Genomic DNA, 19,765 nt, shown 5'->3' with positions numbered 1-19,765 from the left:
CGGTGGACCTCTCAATTTTCAAATTTTTTTAAAAATTCAACTTCAAAGCGAAATTTTTAAAATTTAAAATTTTCAAGTTCCAAAAGTTTTAAAAAGTCTTTTTTGAGTAAAATAAACTCTCATTAGGATATTGACCCCCTCCCTATAAAACCAAGTCTGTCCCCTAGAACAGCTAAATTCGTATTTTACATTGAATTTCAGCTATTTGGGGGTGTGGGGTCAGCTTGGTTTCTAATGGAGGGGGCTAAAATCGTCATGAGAGTTTATTTTACTCAAAAGAGACTTTTTATAGATAACAGAACTTGAAATTTTGAAATTTCAAAATTTTTCAGTTCTCTCACCAAAAGTCATACCATATTTGAGGGCTGCGAGCTGAAGAAATCGCGATTTTTTTTTTGATGTGTATATAAAGACCACCCTAATATGTACCAATAATGTAGAAGATGCTCAACCATACTTGCAATATCATACCAATAATTACACGGAAATAAGAATTCGAATTTTCAAAGACAATGTTTTGGAAGGAACGTCTCTGGAGCTACCCTTTTGAGGTGGACGTTCACAATAAAAATTTCAATCAAATCAGTGCAGATTATCTAGCGCCTCTCGGTCCCTCTATGTTCTTATCAATAAATCAACCTTCAGAATCACCAATTTAAAACGTGACCATGACCTAGATTACATTTCCATCCAAGTCGATCTCCTATAAGGACAAACCTGATGCTAAAATTGGACCCCAAATGACAAATAAAATAATGGAGATGGATAAATTATGGCGGGAACTTTTGACGGAACAAGCTAGAATGCGAATAGAGTTGACAAAATTGACTAACGCTACAAAAAAGATAATTCCTAATTTGAAACGAAAAAAGACAAAAACGAGGTACGAGTAAGTATGTACAAATATTTAATTAACTCGACGCTATATTTATAATTTTGCAAATTAACTGTGACTTACTAATTTTCAATACAAACATTTCAAAATGTTAATATGGCCCATTATTCTGCTCAAACTTATCACTTATTGGAAAAACTCCGAATTCTTGCCTAGTATGACGCTGTACTTCTTTTCATATGTACACTCCTTACAAATTCACTGTATAATTTTAAAATGTCAAAATTTCAAGTTCTGTTATCTCTAGAAAGTCTCTTCTGAGTAAAATGAACTCTCATCAGGATATTATTAACCCCATCTCAAGAAAACCAAGTCGGTCCTCTAGAATAGCTGAAATTCGTATTTTACATTAAATTTCAGCTAATTAGCGGGGGGGGGGGGGTCAGCTTAGTTTTCAATGGAGGGGGCAAAAATCGTCAAGAGAGTTTATTTTACTCAAAAGAGACTTTCTAGAGATAACAGAACTTGAAATTTTGACATTTTAAAATTTTACAGTGAATTTGTAACGAGTGTACATATGAAAAGAAGTACAGCGTCATATACTAGGCAAGCATTCGGAGTTTTTCCAATAAGTGATAAGTTTGAGCATGTGCATATGGATTTGGTTATCTTGGAGGAGTGTCAAGGTTTTCATTATGCATGCACCATAACAGATTGAGCCACAAAATGGATAGAGCGATTCCATTGAAAGAAATGACTGCAGAAGTTGTGGCAAATGCGTTTGTAAGACACTGGATAGTTCGTTATGGTGTTCCTTTGAGATTAACAACAGATAGAGGTGCGCAATTTACTTCAACTTTATTCAAGGAGCTCTCAAAATTATTAGAAATTGATCAGATCAAAATAGCTACAATCCGAAAGCCAATGGCGCAATTGAGCGAATGCATCGTAAATTTAAACAGATTTTGAGGTGTCATGGACAGAATTGGGTTTCAAACTTACCTGTTGCTCTTCTGGGAATGCGTTTGCTGCCCAACAATGATGGTATATCCATTATCCAGTGCTGAATTATCATATGGCGAAAGTTTGAGATTACCTGGAGAATTTTTCGAATCGTCGGAAGGAGTGCAAGATGAGTCAGAATCTCAGACTTATGTCAAGAAGATTAGGAATGTTTTTCATATGCACAGGCCAGTTCCAAGGCCCACAAGTCGTAATGTTTTCATTCATCCTGATTCGTATTCCTGTAAAAAAGTATATGTACACGTAGATTGAGTAAAAATGCCTTTAGAAATGCCTTATAAGGGGCCTTATGAAGTTTTATGTAGATCAAACCACTGGTTCGAGTTGAAAATAGGAAATAAAACGAATACTAATAGGTACATGTACATACGCTACAAATTTGTATTTTATAAAATTTTTGAAAATTTACCATCACAAAATTTAAAACATGACCTCGACTACATTTCCATCCAAGTCGATCTCTTGAGGACAAACGTGATGCACAAATTGGACCAAATAACAAATAAAATTATGAAGATAAATGAAAGACGACTTCAAAAATAGCTGCGGTGAGAAGAATTCCGAAGAAGAAGTCACAGCAGTTGAAGTGGTCGCCATTAGCCCAAGTTACTGAAGCTCTTAAATCGATTATAAATGTACCAGACGCGAATTTCCCATAGAAAATAAACGATGACGAGACGGCGATTTTGCTGTATTCAACAAACTCTCGTTGTAGTAGCCCATCATTTTATTGATAACACTATAGGCAACTGTATATTTGTGTTTGGGTTGAAAATGGGCTTAATCGATACTTTAGACCCCAAAACAAAAAACAGAAGGGGGGGTCTTCAGTTTGAGGTGTTTTGCAATTTGACAGTCTCTCCTGACCACAAAACAACTTAAATTTAAAAAACTCGTTCTGTTTTTGTTTTAGGGTCTAAACTATCCATTAAGCACATTTTCAACCCAAAGCTCAAACACACAAAAAAAGTCAAAAAAAATGTATCCTAGTGTTATTTTATCAATACTTGAGATGAATATTTCATTTCTTTCATTGATTTATCAGAAATGGAGTTTTCAAGACTTTTTCTTCAAGACAACTACCTCCATTGTAAAAAAGGCTCAAGTTTCTCTTGAGAAAGTAAGTAAGCAAATTTTATTTTAAATGTTTTGCATATTCGTAATTAAATTTCTATCATAAAATACCTCATATGTGTTCTTATTCCTCTCAAAGTATTTCTATATGCGCGTTCAGATTAAAATTTCGACCATATAATACTGTTGTATTCATATTCCTCTCAAACACCAAAATCAACGCAAAGGGGGAAATTAAATCAGCAATGGATAACCTACCTACTTGTATTTAAATCGCCAATAGGACATCAAGAAGAAGTGGTGTTCAACAGTTGAACCACACTTGCAATATCATACCAATATTTACACAGAAATAAGAATTGGAATTTTCAAAGAGACAATGTGTTTGAAAGGTTGAAACTTTATTATACGACATCATGGCTTCATATGATTTCATAATTGACATTCTTCAAGTTTTTCTCAAGTAAGCAATTTTTATTTTAAATGTTTTCCATAATCACGATTAAATTTCCATCATAATTCATAAATCATAATTTTCTTGTGTTCTTATTCCTCTCACAAACACCAGCCAAAATTATTTGTACACTTTACTTAAAATATTTTCACAAATTTACATTTCCGAGTCTCGACGTCTTCCAGATCCACAATTTAGGGGGCTGAGCCTCACGCAAGGGGGAGAGAGGGGACGATGGTTTCAATGGTGAAAATAGAAAGTGCTGATCAATATCAAACAGCAGACACCATAATATTGGATTTCTAATTAAAACTCTAACCACAGGAAAATTTGCAAAATTGTAAGTCCCACCCCCCTCGAGGAGCTCGAGTGAGTACTGGTCTTAAATCCTTCATTTTTTTTGGTTCAAAAATTCATCATACCAAAATTCACGCTGCAGTAGTTATTATACATATTATTTTAGTAGGTAATATTTTTTTTTTTTTTTTTTTTTTTTATATGTACATCTTACTATGAAGTACATAAGTATGCAGCTTTCTAGTAAGTAAATTTAATTTTGAAAAAAGAGAGAAGTAGCCGGAGCAAAGCGAGAGCAAAGACATTTAAATATTAATAATTCAAGAAGAATGGATTACAGGAAATTGAAGAGGTATGGAACAAAAATTGAAACAACCGACAGTTTTGATGAGGACGCCATTCTTTTTTTCTTTTTTTTTAAATTTTCGTGCTTTTTGAAGAAACCTCTATCTCGAATTTTCTCACTTTCATTCATTTTTTGTGCCATTAGGCTATTTTCGGGTGAATTTTTTTTCAATTTTTTGGAAGTACTGAAATATTTCAAATTAGTGAAATCAAAACATCAAAATACATCATTTCTGGAATGAGGAGAATATTTGGGAGTGCAGTGGTGGCAATTCTTAGAACATTATTGCGAATTTGAAAAAAAAAAAACTAAAAAAATTCTATGGTACTTTTTTCGCTACTGTTCTCAATTAATAATGGCCAAAAACATTCCACCACTGCATTCAAAAACATTATCCCAGTTTCGAAAACGATGTTTTTACTTCAATTTATTGTGAAATTTTCACCATTTGAATAGGAACATGAAATTCGCACCTACCCTTATACATTTTATTATCAGTAGGACAAATTTGAAAAAACTGCTCCGATAACCAAATGAAACGTGATATTTCTGCGTTAATTTATTTTCAGTGAGAAAATGGGTGAAGAAAAATATATTATGTGGTACCACCGGTTGTCCATCCTGCATTAATAGGAGAAAAATATGAATTGTAAAAAATGGACGAACGAAAAAAGAGAGAAGACGTTGGAAATTTGGTTCCAGGGCCAAATGAATGGATTAGAAATTTGTTTGAGTGGTGATCAAAAATATACACAACTATTTTTGTATAAATTATGAACATATCCACCAGGCTCGGGCAAGACATTTGCCATTCTTCAAGTTTCCCTCAAGTAAGCAATTTTTATTTTAAATGTTTTCCATATTCGCGATTAAATTTCTATCACAAGTCATAACACTGTTGTGTTCTTATCCATCTCAAACACCAGAATTCTTCGAAATACTTATTTGGTGGATGCAAGGAGTGGATTTTGTGAATCCAACAATACGAGGTACATACATTTTGCAATTATTCGACCGAGATTGTCAAATTTTTCGATCTTAAAACATTATTTTAGACTTGAGGATCGGTTTTATGGACCTCGAAATTTTTCAAATTTGTAGTTTGAAGGATGTAGCTTTTTAGTAAATATTAATTTTTAAAAAAAGAGAGAGAAGTAGCCCGAGCAAAGCGAGGGCAAAGACATTTGAATATTTATAAATCAAGAAGAATGTATCAGAGGAAAGTAAAACTTGAAAACCACAGTTTTGGTGACAACACCATTTTTTCATTTTTTTAGAAATTTTCGTGCTTTCGTGTCCTTTTTGTTCCATTAGGCTATTTTTAGGTGATTTTTTTTGTTTTAATATTTTGGAAGTACTAAAATATTTTAAATTAGTCAAATCAAAACAACAAAATACATAATTTCTGGAATGAGGAGAATATTTTGGAGTGCAAGGGTGGCAATTTTTAAAACATTATTGCGAATTTTAAAAAACCTAAAAAATTCGAAATAAGTTTTTCGCTATTTTTCTTAATTTTTAATGATGGTCAAAAAATTTCCACCACTGGAACCAGAAATATTCCCCCCGTTTGGAAAATGATGTTTTTCGACGTTTCGAATCCATTAATGTGAAATATCTCAGAAAAAGAAATTTCCAAAATATGATCTTACCCAAATATCAGCGATTAGAAGATTTTCAAGTGCCGAGTAGAACCCAAAAAATGTTCTCGGTCGACACGTTTTCTCAAATACTTTCTTTTGAATATGGGCCATTTCCTCCAAAACAGGTGGAGCGAAAAAACAACAATTTTTTTTAAAAAATGTCCCCTCTTTAGGGACCCATATCGCCCTTCCAAGAACGTCTCTGGAGCTATTCTGTAGAGATGGACGTTCACAATAAAAATGTCAACCAAATCAGAGCACAATAACTAGTGCCTCTCGGTCCCTCTATGTTCTTATCTATAAATCAACCTCCATAATGTGAGTAAAGCCTGATGAAGATACAAGAGCATATTAAGCGGCCGGCATATAGCTTTCTCTTGAGTAAGCAACTTTTATTTTAAATATTTTCCATATATGTACGTGATTAAATTTCTATCATAATACTGTTATGTTCTTATTCTTATCGAACGCCAGAATCAACAGCTCACCTTACACTTTCTTTCTGGAAAATATCATCCCGTACAGTTGAAATTATCACATTTTTACTCCTCGATAGTTTTTTAAGGTTAGATTCAAACGCGCAGGTAATTCTCGTCCAAATTATCTCGACACATTTATCATTATTATTTATCAAATTAGAATCAGGATAGGTATAATACTTCGATCAAAGTACATCAGATAATTTTCAAGGTAATTAAGTACTGAGATCCAATAACATTTTCCTCTTACCTAATTTTTATTCTATGTGTATCTACGAATAGGTATGTAACAGCTCTCTAGGCTTTAAAAACAAAAAAGTGAGTACTTTTTGGTTCTATGTTGATAATTATTTTTCAAATAATCCAATAATCTATCGATTTGATTACATTTTACAGTAGTTGTTAATCCTTTTTCAATTTGGCCATCTACCTGGCTGAACATGAGGTCATCGCGAAGCCTATTATTATACATAGCAAGTAGGTTCATTATACGAATATGCTCTGGATCAGCTATTATCACCATAAGCAAGTATCGTTTCAAATTTATGCTAATCAATTTTCGTTTATATTTCAAGTTTCTGTCATACTACAATTATCATTATGCCAAAAATGGAAGGAGATGGACATCGCCCAGCGACAACTCTCCTCATTCCTAAATTCTACGACACCCGAACTACTATTAAACGAACTCGTAAACGAGCTAACTCCAAGTAACACACACTTTTCACCATTTCGTTAGATCATTACTATGCCTATCAAACAATAACTTCAAAATACGAGTAGGTACATATACCCATTTTGATCTATCCTTTTTGCAGACCGATCATCATCACTCGAATGCTTGATATTCGGTAACGAAGGCTGCCAATTCATCTGCAACCTGAAATGCATAATGTACGGATGCGTCAGCAACGCAATCTGCATTCCCTCCCAAAAGGTATGCGATTGTCGCGAAATCTATCAAATTGGAAACGAATACGTCAGCTCTAGATTCTTCCGATTCCTGCCATTCGTCGATTTATGGGATTACCGTTTCGAGCACAATATCGCCTCCATCTTCGTAACCAGTGCAATCAAAAAAGACATCAAATTAACCCAAGCTATTGGTTTTCTACTACAAGATCCTCACATCACCGGTACCCAAATAAAGAATAAGATGATTCGAATGTTCCCCGAAAACGAATGGCTGTTAACTAATTTGAAACCGATTGTTCGGGCTAAAATTGATTCATTTCTCAGTTCACGTAGGCATTTCGACTATCCGGCTTTTACGTACTATTTGAACGAATACATTAAAGATAAATACGAAGATATTCGAAGTAATATTAAGATCGAGGAAAGTAGTGGCATTGAGGATTACCTCAAAGATCGAGAAAACATCAAGTACATGGTCAGGCAGTTGTTGCTGTTTCCTTCCGAGTACATGAGAAATGTCATGGATACATTTAGCGCTATTACTGGTATTTCGTACGAAGAAGTGGCTAATGTGACTCATATTGACTTGTACACAAGTCAGAATCCTCAGCATCAACTTACTTCTCAACAAATCGATGAAATTTTACAAGCTGGAGCACTGAGTCAATTGGTAGAATTTAAAACGATATTTAATAATAGCGAGAAAGACGATGAGAATGCGAATGAGCTGAAGACACAGACGTCATCGTGATACCTACTCTATTTCACGTATCCTCAATGTATGAATCGAAATCAAATTATAGTCATCAAGAATCGAATAATACTGTATCAATTTGGTAAAACGGATTTATAAAATGGAAAATTTCTAAAATTAGGGCCTCATGGCCAAGGACACAGTTCAATCTGCTTATCAGCGAATGACAATCCAGCAACATTCAAAGCAACATATTCATTTGTTACTGTTTTCCAATACCTATACAATATATTCTTCAACACAGAATCGCTCAAATCATACGATAGAACCGAAAATTCGGGATTTTAATATTCATAAAATTTCATAGCAGTGTTAATTATACGAGTATAAATCAAGAATTGTTTCATACATTTTCTCGAATTCTAATTTTTGATTGATTGGCATCTGTGATCGTATACCCTGCTTTGATCAAAATGTCGAACCATGCAGCCTTTTTCAGGCTTGCAGTTGCTACATTTTCCACTCGAAGATGATTCCTGCACTGTCCGCATAAGAATCTATTGTACCCCCCCCCGTCGACCCTCCGGGAAGGCTTTTTTCTTGAATGGGGAGTCCTAAGGAACATTTCTAGACCTTATCCTAAAAAAATGACGCTAACTTACAAAATGGCGGCCATTTTGATTAACAGGTCAGCTGAAATCGCAGATTTTGCGTTCCAACATAGGAATTGCACGACATTTTTTAAACCGTACAAAAGTAGATCGAAAGATCAGGTAAAAATTTATTACGTGTCAAAATTTCAAGTGCTGAAGGTCCTTTTTCGATTTTTGGTGAATTTAAAAAAATCAAATTTAGATAAAAAAAAATGATGAAAAAAAATCAAAATTTCACTAAATTGGCCAAGAAAGCTGAAATTTGGAATATACTCCATTTTCGACATGCCAAATTGATTGGAAACTGTTTCAAACCGTTTTGCGCAGTTCTGGAGCCTCCAGCAGATTTTTGAAACTCAAAATTCCCACACAATTTCATCAAAATTCTGCAAACTAATTTCAATACACTACGAAGACAAATGCAGGCGGATTTCAAGGCGATGTGAAGCCTCCAGAAACTTTTTGAAAATTACTGGAGCCTCCAGTAGATTTTAGAAACTTGAAATTTCCCAAATATTTCATCAAACGGGGATGGAAAGCCTTGCATTCCAATTTTAACACCTTTTGAAGACGACTTCAGGTGGGTTCAAGTCATTTTGGAGCCTCCAGCGACTTTTTGAAAGTTACTGGAGCCCACAGTAGATTTTTGAAATTTGAAATTTCATCAAAGGGAGATGAATAGCACAAATTTACTCTGCACTCCAATTTTAACACCCTCTGAAGACGACTTCGGGTGGGTTCAAGTCATTTTCGAGCCTCCAGCGTATTTTTGAAAATAACTGGAGTCTCCACCAGATTTTTGAAACTTTAAACTCCCACATTTTATCAAATGGAGAGCAAGCTGAAATTTACTTTGCAAACTGATTTCAATACGATATGAAGTCGACTGTATGGTGGCTTCAAATGGTTTTGAAGCTTCCAGCTACTTTTGGGAAATTTAAATTTTCCAAAAAACGCCATACAACCTTTCAAAAAGTCGCTGGAGGCTCCAAAACGACTTGAAATCCACCTGCAGTTGGCTTTCCATCTCCATTTGATGAAATTTTGGGAAATTTCAAGTTTCAAAGATCTACTGGAGGCTCCAGTAATTTTCAAAAAGTCGCTGAAGGCTCCAAAAGACTTCAACCGTGTTGAAATTGGAGTGCAGAGTGAATTTTAAATTTCCAGTTCTCTTTGGTAAAATTTTACGGAAATTTCGAGCATTGAAAAATCTGCTGCAGGCTCCAGTAATTTTCAAAAAGTTGCTGGAGGCTCCAAAGGGCTTTTACCGTGTTAAAATAGGAATGCAGAGTGAATTTTTAATTTCCATTTCTGTTTGGTAAAATTTTGGGGAAATTTCGAGCGTTGAAAAATCTGCTGCAGGCTCCAGTACTTTTCAAAAAGTTGCTGGAGGCTCCAAAGGGCTTTTGCCGTGTTAAAATAGGAGTGCAGAGTGAATTTTAAATTTCCATTTCTGTTTGGTAAAATTTTGCGGAAATTTCTAGCGTTGAAAAATCTGCTGGAGGGTCCAGTAATTTTCAAAAAGTCGCTAGAAGCTCCAAAATGACTTAAAATCCACCTACGGTTGACTTCGTAGCGTATTGAAATTAGTTTGATGAATCAATTTTGGCTTTCCATCTCCGTTTGATGAATTTTGAGAAAATTTCAAGTTTCAAAAATCTACTGGAGGCTCCAATAATTTTCAAAAAGTTGCTGGAGGCTCCAAAAGACTTCAACCGTGTTGAAATTGGGTGCAGAGTAAATTTTAAATTTCCAGTTCTCTTTGGTAAAAAGTGCAGAGTGAATTTTAAATTCCCAGTTCTGTTTGGTAAAATTTTACGAAAATTTCGAGCATTGAAAAATCTGCTGCACTGAAAGAAATGATTTTCAAAACGCTGTATTCAATCCCGAAATTGATGCAATGGTTACTGCACGGTACAGTAATTTTCAAATTACCTCATTTTGATGTAATGATTGCATAGTTCAAATCAGAGAATGCATCAAATAATGGAATGAGTACATCGGCAGGATGGATTTATTGCATCACTTTTGAAAATTCAATTCTATGTTCTCATTACATTTCTTTGGGGACTCAGTCCTGCAGACATGGTATTCAGAACATCATTTGGTGGGTAATAGTTACATCGTATAGTAAGCAATGATTACATTCCTTAAACATGGCTGAGAAACATGTAGTGATTTACTGAATACAGTAAACGATGTACCTACTGAGTACATCGTCAGTGGAAAACATTCCCAAACAGTGAAAAATTTATAAATACTTCGAGGGCCTGAATTAAACATTCTACTCGCGGCCATGTCGTTAAGTGCAGGCAGTTAGAACGAGAGGTCGCAGGTTCGAATCCCAGTTAGGTAGGAAAATTTTCGTAGGGATATTAGGTCTTGAAAAATTCGGTGCAGTGAAAAACATTTAAATGTGCGGAGAGAAACTTGAAATTGATAAAAAAAAAAAAAAAAAAAAAAATACCTAACCCCACTTTTTAAAATTTAAATACTGTTGAATAAAAACGATGGAATGGTTACTGCACTTCTGTGTAATAGTTACTTCTCTAAATGTGTACTGATTAATGCGTTTCATTCCTATACCAAAATTACCGCGTTTTAATGCACTGAGTGCATCGTTTTAATGTAACGATTACTGTTTATTTCTTTCAGTGTGGAGGGTCCAGTTATTTCCAAAAAGTCACTGGAGGCTTCAAAATGACTTAAAATCTACCTGCAGTTAACTTCGTAGCGTATTGAAATTAGTTTTAAGAATGAATTTCGGCTTTCCAACTCCACTTGATGAAATTTTGTGGGAATTTTGAGTTTCAAAAATCCACTGGAGGCTCCAGAACTGCTCAAAACGGTTTGAAACAGCTTCCAATCAATTTGGCATGTCGAAAATAGGGTATATCTCGAATTTCAGCTTTGTTGGTCAATTTGGTAAAATTTTGATTTTTCTCATCATTTTTAGCTTAACACTTGGTTTTCAAAAATTCGTCAAAAATCGAAAAATGCATTTTAGCACTTGAAATTTTGGCTGGTGATAATTTATTGCACTCCCTTTTGATCTAGCTTTGTTGAGTTCAAAAAATTTCTTGCAAGTTTTATGTTGGAACGCAAAATCTGCAATTTCGGTTGACCTGTCAATCAAAATGGCCGCCATATTTTGTAAGTAGGGCCACTTTTTTTAGAGGACAAGGGCTAGAAATGTTGTTTAGGATTCCCCCTTCAAGAAAAAAGTTGTTATCTAGGGGGGGGGGACAATAGATCTTTATTTGGGCTCCCCAGCAATTGTCGTGTACACAAATGGTTACCATTTTTTGAGAATTACCCATCAACCAATACATACTTGAACAGCGGAAATAAACGAGTACCTACTCATTTTGTTTGTTTTTGTAAGTATTTTTTTTTTTTTTTTTTTTTTTTTTTGAAATTGCTGAACAATGTACTCACTGCCAATATCCTCAACCGAGCCATAGCAAATCTAGATATACTTCTATCTTGCATAAAAATTTACATACGAGTATTATCTATATCATTTATACTGAAGGTAATCTCTCAACCTACATCCCGCGCAACAAATCAAATCTTATCAGAGCGACGTGATAAACCATCCTCTACTAATCTCACATAATCACAAATCGTTAATATCAATCCACCATCTCAAGTAGAAAATTTTCTCATCCATTAAAGAAAAAAAAACTTGTTCATTCGTTACATTTTTTGTAAATCATTGTACAGTGTTTCTGGTTGGTGTGTTTTAATTTTCTAAAAAGACCAAAAAATAACAACAACATGCATGAAGTGTCCTCCACATCATCAAAGTACCAACGTATTATAATCTTCGTACTAATGTCTTTCTGCTTGAGCATTTGTCTTTTGTAAAAGAAGGAATAAAAAAGTTGCATGCAGAACGACTTCAAATGTGAGTATGTAAATAAAATTCCTTTTTACATCCAATACATCAAAACAAAAAAATGATAAAATCGTTGAATATTTTTTTTCTATTTACAGGTCACCATGAAAAATCCGTCATGGTTCGTCTTCGGCGTAATTCATCTTCTTTGTGGTAAGTGCTGTTGCATTTTTGATATTTCATACACCCACCTCTCATAAAATGCTCATATTTTCAAAAATGAATGAAATCTAACCCGACGTGTTTTACTTTTACAATAAAGCATGCACTGCAACTGGAGAAGCGAAGAAGAGGAGACCACAAGAAGTACACGTTCAACCCAACGGACCTCAAAGTGAGTAGATTCATCATTTGATATTTCGAACTATTTTTTTAGGAAGGTATTATCATTTTTGAACCTATGCAAGTATGCATCGAAAGAAAAACCTCGTCTTTGTTTCACTTCATCACACTCACGTGATCATACAACTCTTTTCTCCCAATCTCACCTCTCTAAATGCAATTCATCTTTGTACAGTGGGCCAAGCAGGCTACCTAACCTGCCCAGTCTTCGGCGACAACGGCTGCCGAATAATCTGCGAAATATTCTGCGACTTTTACAACTGCCAAAGTCAAGGCCAGTGCTCAAACGACACCATCTGCAACTGTTACGAAAAATACAACATTTTTTCCCAACAATTGACACCTCATCAATACCAAACTCTTCCAACTTCTACCATATGGCGATATAAATTCGGTTTCTCGCCAAATGCCACCTCGTTATACTACATCTTGCAAAAATCAGGCGACCTTTGGGAAAACTTCGAACCAGTTTTACGCAATCCGGCTCAAACCGCCATCAGTATAAAATCGCATCTTTTATATTTACACCCGGATTGGTCCTTTATTCGCAACCTGATACCGAAAAGACAAGGCTACGTGGATGATTTCATCAGCCATCATGCCAGTAAATACGACGACGAGCATATTGAATTTTACAACGATATGGTAATGGATTACATCGCCGATAAGTATTACTATAGTTTAAAAGGGCTCAGAAATAAACCGCATCAAACAATGGGTAATCCGAAATCGCGCCAACAGACTAAATACTTTTATAAATTAGTGAATTTGTGTCAAAATGCTTGGCTTATGGATTACGTCAAGGATTTCGTTCAAAGAAAAGGGTACGATGATTCGTACCTGATGGAGTTATTGGATCCGAAAGGTAGGAAGCAAATTGCAAGGAGTGGATTGCTAAGTCTATTGATTATATCGACGATCGATTTCTTAATGAATTACGAAAAATATTATAATAAGAGTACGATATATGGTAGTCAGAAACATACTGTTTATTATCTTTTAAGTAAAAGACAAATTGACGAGTTGAATGATTTGGATTTCGACGATTTCGAAGAGGAAATGGCCAAAGCGATGGGCCAGCAACCTTGGACGTAACGCAGTGGACTTTCAGGGTATTAATTTTATATGTAAAATTTAATTTTTACAAATAACTCGTGCTTACAAAAACTTGAAATAATTTGAATTTTAGTTCCTGAAATTATTTTTTGATCTGTGTTTAGATCAATGGCAGGGCTCGTACTCAATATATCACAAAACAAGGTAACTTCTGGAACCAAAAAAGTTACAAAACAAAATTTAAAAATTTAATCCAGAAAAAAAATACCAAAAAACTCGATCGAGATTTGGGACAATTTTAGCAAAAGGCACATATTTTTGGAAATGATCTGCAAAAAAAGAAATACCTACAAAAATCCTTTGTAATTTTTGTCAAAAAGAATTATGTTCGTTCACAGAAATAGAATAATACGATGATTAGATTGATTACTAACTAAAATATACCTACTTATTCATTGCATGAATTCTTTTCAATTTCAACTGAATGAGGACAACACCTACCTATACCTAATGCTCTATATTTAACTTCCCAATGAGGATCTGACATTGAATGTGCTAAATAAATGTTCGTAGAAATTTCTCAGACCGAATTAAAGTTTGTAAATCTATTTTTGGCAATTACCTATTGAAAAAAAAATAGGTACCTACACACCTAAATAAAATCCTCAAATTGAGCCGAAAATGAGATTAAAATACAAATCGAACATTAATGAATTTTTTCATTAAAAATAATCCAAACTTATGTTGCATAATCTCAACATTCTATTTAGGTCTTCAAACAAATGCGAACTATTGTTGAATATGATCATAAATTTTTTTTTTAAATTTTCGACATACCATTCATTTAGTACTTTTTGGTAAATGTTATATTTACAGCACTTTTTCACTCGTGACGTCACTATTTCTCAAGTGGTTCGCAAATTCGTTCTTCTTACATAAGCAGTTGTTCACATCAGCACTTGAATAATTTTTCGTACCTATTTACTGATCATTTCATCATCATTTTTCGAGATGAATATTGAAGAAAAAAATGAATGAAACTTGAAATAAATTCATTTCATTTGTAAATTAATTGATCAGAAATGGAGTTTTTAAGATATTTCCTTCAAGATAGTAAAAGTATGGAGGACTTCAATATTGAATGCGGCAATGCATATAGACATCTAGCTGCCATTTGCTGTTAATGGAAGGTAGAAGGCAAGTTTCTCTTGAGAAAGTAAGCAAAATTTTATTTTGAACCTAAAAATTGAAATATACACAGCAGTGGGATCTTATGTAGTAGGGTGGTCCTTAAACACATGACAAAAAAAATGCCATTTCTTCTGCTCTCAGTCCTCAAAGCGGTGACCTCTGGTGAAAAATTAATTTTTCATTTTTTCCATTTTTGAAAAACTCGGGCTGCAGTAAGAGTTCTCAATTTTCAAAAATTTTTAAAAATTCAACTTCAAAGCAAAATTTTTAAAATTAAAAAATTTCAAGTTCCAACAATTTTAAAAAGTCTCCGTTGAGTAAAATGACTCTCGTGAGGATATGAGGATATTAACCCCCTCCTTAGAAAACCAAGTCGGCTCCTTAGAATAGTTGAAATTCATATTTTACATTAAATTTCAGCCATTTTATGGGGTCAGCTTGATTTTCAATGGAGGGAGCTAAAATCGCCATGAGAGTTTATTTTACTCAAAAGAGACTTTTTAGAGATAACAGAACTTGGAATTGTCAAATTTTACAGTGAATCTGTATTTTATAAAATTTTTGAAAATTTTCAATCATAAATTTAAAACATGACCTTGATTAAACGTGATGCTCAAATCGTACCAAATAACAAATTAATAATGCGAATAGAGTTGACAAAATTGACCAACGCTACACAAAAGATGATAAATCAGGCAAATTCAGCCCAGCTAATCAATACAGAATTGAAATCACAAATCAACAGTCTACAAATTCTTCTTCCCAGAATTGTCATGGGAGAAGTTAGCGAAGTAAAAAATAATTAATAATATGTGCAAACCCAAGCAACATCAAACCCAATGTTCCAATAAATTTTGAGCCTCGATAGGACATACATACCAACTGCCACTGTTCATCACCCGCCAAACGATGTAATATCTGACCCACTGGCAAATTCGAGTATTTGGGAGTTACCTGCTTGGGAGTAATTCAGCGTTTGTCAATTTTGCGAAAAATCCACACATTCCATCATAAAAAGGCTCAAGTTTCTCATAACAAAGTAAGCAATTTTTAATTTTAATTTTAAATGTTTTCCATATTCGAGATTATATTTCTATAATTATGCTGCTGTGTTCTTATTTCTCTCATAAGTAAACAAACTTTGATCGACAAGCCATTATCGTTAAAGAAAACAGACGATTCAAAAATCTACACTGTCTCCACGTGGACGCAGGAAATGGTCCAATCGCAACGTACTCCCATGTACACAACAAGGTGGACATACGAATCAAGATAATGGCGCAACGAATGAAAATTATTGAGGAAATTATCGAGGTAGAAACTACATCCTGAATTTTAGACGAGACAACTATCATGGCAATTACGATACACGCGACTAAAGAAACGATCAATTCCAAAATCAATTTCAAAACCATACCCAAAATCCGCCACCACACCAATCACCAGGTGGTGACTCGATACATACTCAGCGATTTGTTCCGTCAACGAGTCATCAATCTGGACCTCAACCGCAGCCACATTTGTCGGCCTCTGGGTCAAGAAACGCTCAATTGACACGTACTCGAGACCTGTTCCGCAATTAAATAAATTGGCATTTAAAAAGCACAATTACATTTTGTAGGAGATAATATAATTTAATTGATTGCAGGGCAAACGAGCCCACGATTGCCTACTATGGCAAAATATGTATTTATGACTTTTGTAGTGGGGACTAGGGACTCCCAAGTTACCCACTATTGTTGGGAACTTTAAAGTCCAAGCGTAGGTAACACTGAGCTTGCTCTGAAAGCTCCGCTCCCTCTGGTGGTTTAGTTCACCAGAGGCACTACCGGAGCTGCCATTGATGGCCACCTTGCAGTTTGTTACTTTCTATAGACGAAGGATGTTTAATGCTGAATCCCTAGCTCTCTATGTAACAGACACTCAGCAGAAGCTGACTTAACGTCAGGTATTGTGCTATATTGTAATAACATGTAGTACCGTGTGCACAACTTGATACCAATAAACCAATACACCAACTTGTTGTCTATTTGGGTTATTGGGGGTTGTTTCATTTGTTGGACTTGGGTCATAAGGCAATAGCCTGTTAAATCCCAGGTGTATAGGGACCCCATAGGGAAGTTTTTTTGAGTGGTGATTAAAAATATATGATCTACATCGCAATAAGGCAAAAGTGAGGCAAAACGACATAAGTTTCCCTCAAGTAAGCAATTTTTATTTTAAATGTTTTCCATAATAATAATATAATAATAATCCTTTATTAGCGAAGAATGTTATAAATTTCTTAAAGAATAGATTTACAAAGAGATAACGAGTAACTATAATTAAGTAGAACCCACCTGCACTAGCCCCAGAAATGGGCATAGGATTCCTGCAGTCTCTCCCACTCAATTCTATCTTGTGGAACCCTATGGAATAATTAATGAATTAAAGATTTTTGTCAAGCTCATCTGTCCACCTAGCCTTCTGCCTTCCTCTTTTTCTCACTTCATGCCCCAAAAACCAAAAAGTTGTCTTATATAAGTCTGCCTATTGTCCATCATCATATGCACATGCCCCACCCATTTCCATTTATTTCTTCTAACCCAAGTGTTTGAAATTGAGATTATTTCTCGATTTTCTCTTCATTATTCTTATTTTCATTTTTTAAAATTCAGCATGGACCTTTCTAACGAGTTTTGTGTTGTCTCTTTTTTTTAATAATTATTTTTGTCAAAGTCCATGTTTGGGAGCTATATAGTTTAGGCAAATAAGCATCATATTTCGAAAGAAAAAACATTTTTGGCTACCCAAGCTTTTATGATGAAAAATTGTCTGGAGTGGTCCCCTGAATAATTCCTGAGAACTACCACCTCACAGACCCCCGGCTGATTTTTTTATGGGGGGTTGACCTCCCCCCCAAAATGGGTTTTTTGCAGTTTTATCCTCAGGGGTTGATTTCATGTCGAATGTAGCTTTAGTATTGTGTTCTACATCAAATTTCAGATCTAGTGATATATCAACTGTCCTTCTACCCCTAAGGGGGGTGGGCCTAGAACCATTCAAAAATGGGGGGTTTTCTAAAAAACACAAAAAATTATCGGCGCATATGAGGGGTGAAATGGCCCCCAAGAGCGTTCGGGCTGATACTAGCATGGAAGGTGGGTACTAGAGCTGAAAACGGTACTCGCTGACAGTGGGTAACTACTGTACCCGTATCGTAAACTCTCGCTTCTCGCTAGTAGCAGATAGCGAGTTGAAAGAATGTCGCACTGGTTCACGATATAACTAGTAGCACATTGAATGTGTAGCTGGTGTACTGGCATGACATCATCATTGTCATCAATCATGTCAAACGTCAATCACACATATGAACGACAGGTGTCAAAGCGTAACTCCTCCCACTTACACATTATCAAGTTTTGGGGTGCGTGCGCAGACCAAGTGCCAAAACATTTGGGTTGTACTTGCTATACGCTACTAATACTATCTATATCCGAATCAACCCAATACAACCACTAGCGGGTTTAGCCGGTATTTTAACCAAATACTGGTTAGCGAGTAGCGTAACCGTTTTCAGCTCTAGTGGGTACCATCAAAAACTACGGCGTGAGAAATTTCAGATCCACACCACCTACCTTTTTTGGGGGAACCCCCTTTTAGGAAATTTCAATAACACTTTTCACAGCCCCATTTCAACCGATTTTGAAAATTTTTCAGTATGTTATGCATATCTTTAGTAGGTATCCACACAAAAATTTTCAACCCTCTACCTTCATATTTACCCCTCAAAACGGTGTAAAGATATGTCTTAGGGAGGGTTGGGGTAAAATGGGAATTTTGGGGAAAATAACCAAATATTAACGAGTAGGGTGTCGTTTTCTCATGATTCGATACCGCTGAGCACGAATATGTAGTCAGATTTTTTGCTACACTCATCTAGCCATCTCCAGAGCACTTAGCCCCCTCACACTAAGTACAGGTAGGCAACCTGCAAGGAAATTACTTTTAGGCCGGTGAGATAATTCAAATATGAAGAAGTCTCTTTTCTTTTACCGACCTATAATTGACCTGTTTTAGTATTAAGTATTAAAAATCATAAAATAAGTTGAAAAACGCTGCTTTGAGGGGTAAATATGAGGGGAGGTGGTTGAAAATTTTTGTGGGGATACCTACTAAAGATATACATAACATGCTGAAAAATTTTCAAAATCTGTTGAAATGGGGCTGAGAAAAGTGTAATTGAAATTTCCGGAAAGGGGGTTCCCCCAAAAAAGGGAGGTGGTGTGGATTTGAAATTTCTCACGCGGTAGTTTTTCGATAGTACCCACCTTCCATGCTAGTATCAACCCGAACGATCTCGGGGACCATTTCACCCCTCATATGCGCCGATAACTTTTTTGTGTTTTTTAGAAAACCCCTCATTTTTGAATGGTTTTAGGCCCACCCCCCCTTAGGGGTAGAAGGACAGTTGATATATCACTAGATCGGAAATTTGACGTAGAACACAAAACTAAAGCTATTTTCGACGTAAAATCAACCCCTGAGGATAAAACTGCAAAAGGGGGTTGAACCCCCCATAAAAAAATTAGCCGGGGGTCTATGGGGTGGTAGTTCTCAGGAATTATTTAGGGGACCACCACTGACAATTTTTCATCATAAAAGCTTGGGTAGCCAAAAATGTTTTTTCTTTTTACACACTGGAAAAATACAGATTTTTCCAGTTCAGATAAAAGTAGATAAGCGAAAAATTTTCTTATGCTTCTTTTTCCTTTTGCACACGTGTAACATCTCTGAGTACATTTTGTACAAAGATTCAAAAGAGACATTCTTCCTCTTCTTTGTCATTCAGTTCGTTACAATAAATTGTAACTTATTTCTCA

The 19,765-nt window shown here is 35.2% G+C and overlaps 2 protein-coding genes across 4 annotated transcripts; both read left to right on the top strand.

Annotated features, from left to right (window-relative positions):
• Positions 1-6,312: 6,312 nt before the first annotated feature.
• On the top strand, positions 6,313-8,186 carry LOC135834855 (uncharacterized). Of its 2 annotated transcripts, none has more exons than XM_065348831.1 (4): positions 6,313-6,469; positions 6,548-6,628; positions 6,727-6,861; positions 6,970-8,186. In XM_065348831.1, exons 2-4 carry the CDS (start codon positions 6,592-6,594, stop codon positions 7,815-7,817), a joined length of 1,020 nt encoding a protein of 339 aa, XP_065204903.1. In that variant the 5' UTR covers positions 6,313-6,469; positions 6,548-6,591; the 3' UTR covers positions 7,818-8,186. The 2 variants fall into 2 exon arrangements, with proteins under 2 accessions (XP_065204903.1, XP_065204904.1); XM_065348832.1 differs by having other exon boundaries at positions 6,392-6,469; positions 6,551-6,628.
• Positions 8,187-12,004: 3,818 nt separating this feature from the next.
• LOC135834854 (uncharacterized) lies at positions 12,005-14,172 on the top strand. 2 transcript variants are annotated; one of them, XM_065348830.1, is made up of 4 exons: positions 12,005-12,327; positions 12,413-12,467; positions 12,577-12,648; positions 12,832-14,172. In XM_065348830.1, exons 2-4 carry the CDS (start codon positions 12,419-12,421, stop codon positions 13,749-13,751), a joined length of 1,041 nt encoding a protein of 346 aa, XP_065204902.1. In that variant the 5' UTR covers positions 12,005-12,327; positions 12,413-12,418; the 3' UTR covers positions 13,752-14,172. The 2 variants fall into 2 exon arrangements, with proteins under 2 accessions (XP_065204902.1, XP_065204901.1); XM_065348829.1 differs by having other exon boundaries at positions 12,009-12,323.
• Positions 14,173-19,765: the final 5,593 nt, after the last annotated feature.

This window comes from Planococcus citri, chromosome 2 (assembly GCF_950023065.1).
Source record: "Planococcus citri chromosome 2, ihPlaCitr1.1, whole genome shotgun sequence".
Classification (NCBI taxonomy): Eukaryota; Metazoa; Arthropoda; class Insecta; order Hemiptera; family Pseudococcidae; genus Planococcus; species Planococcus citri.
Note: the sequence above shows the minus strand (reverse complement) of the source record. Positions and strands in the feature narration are given on the sequence as shown.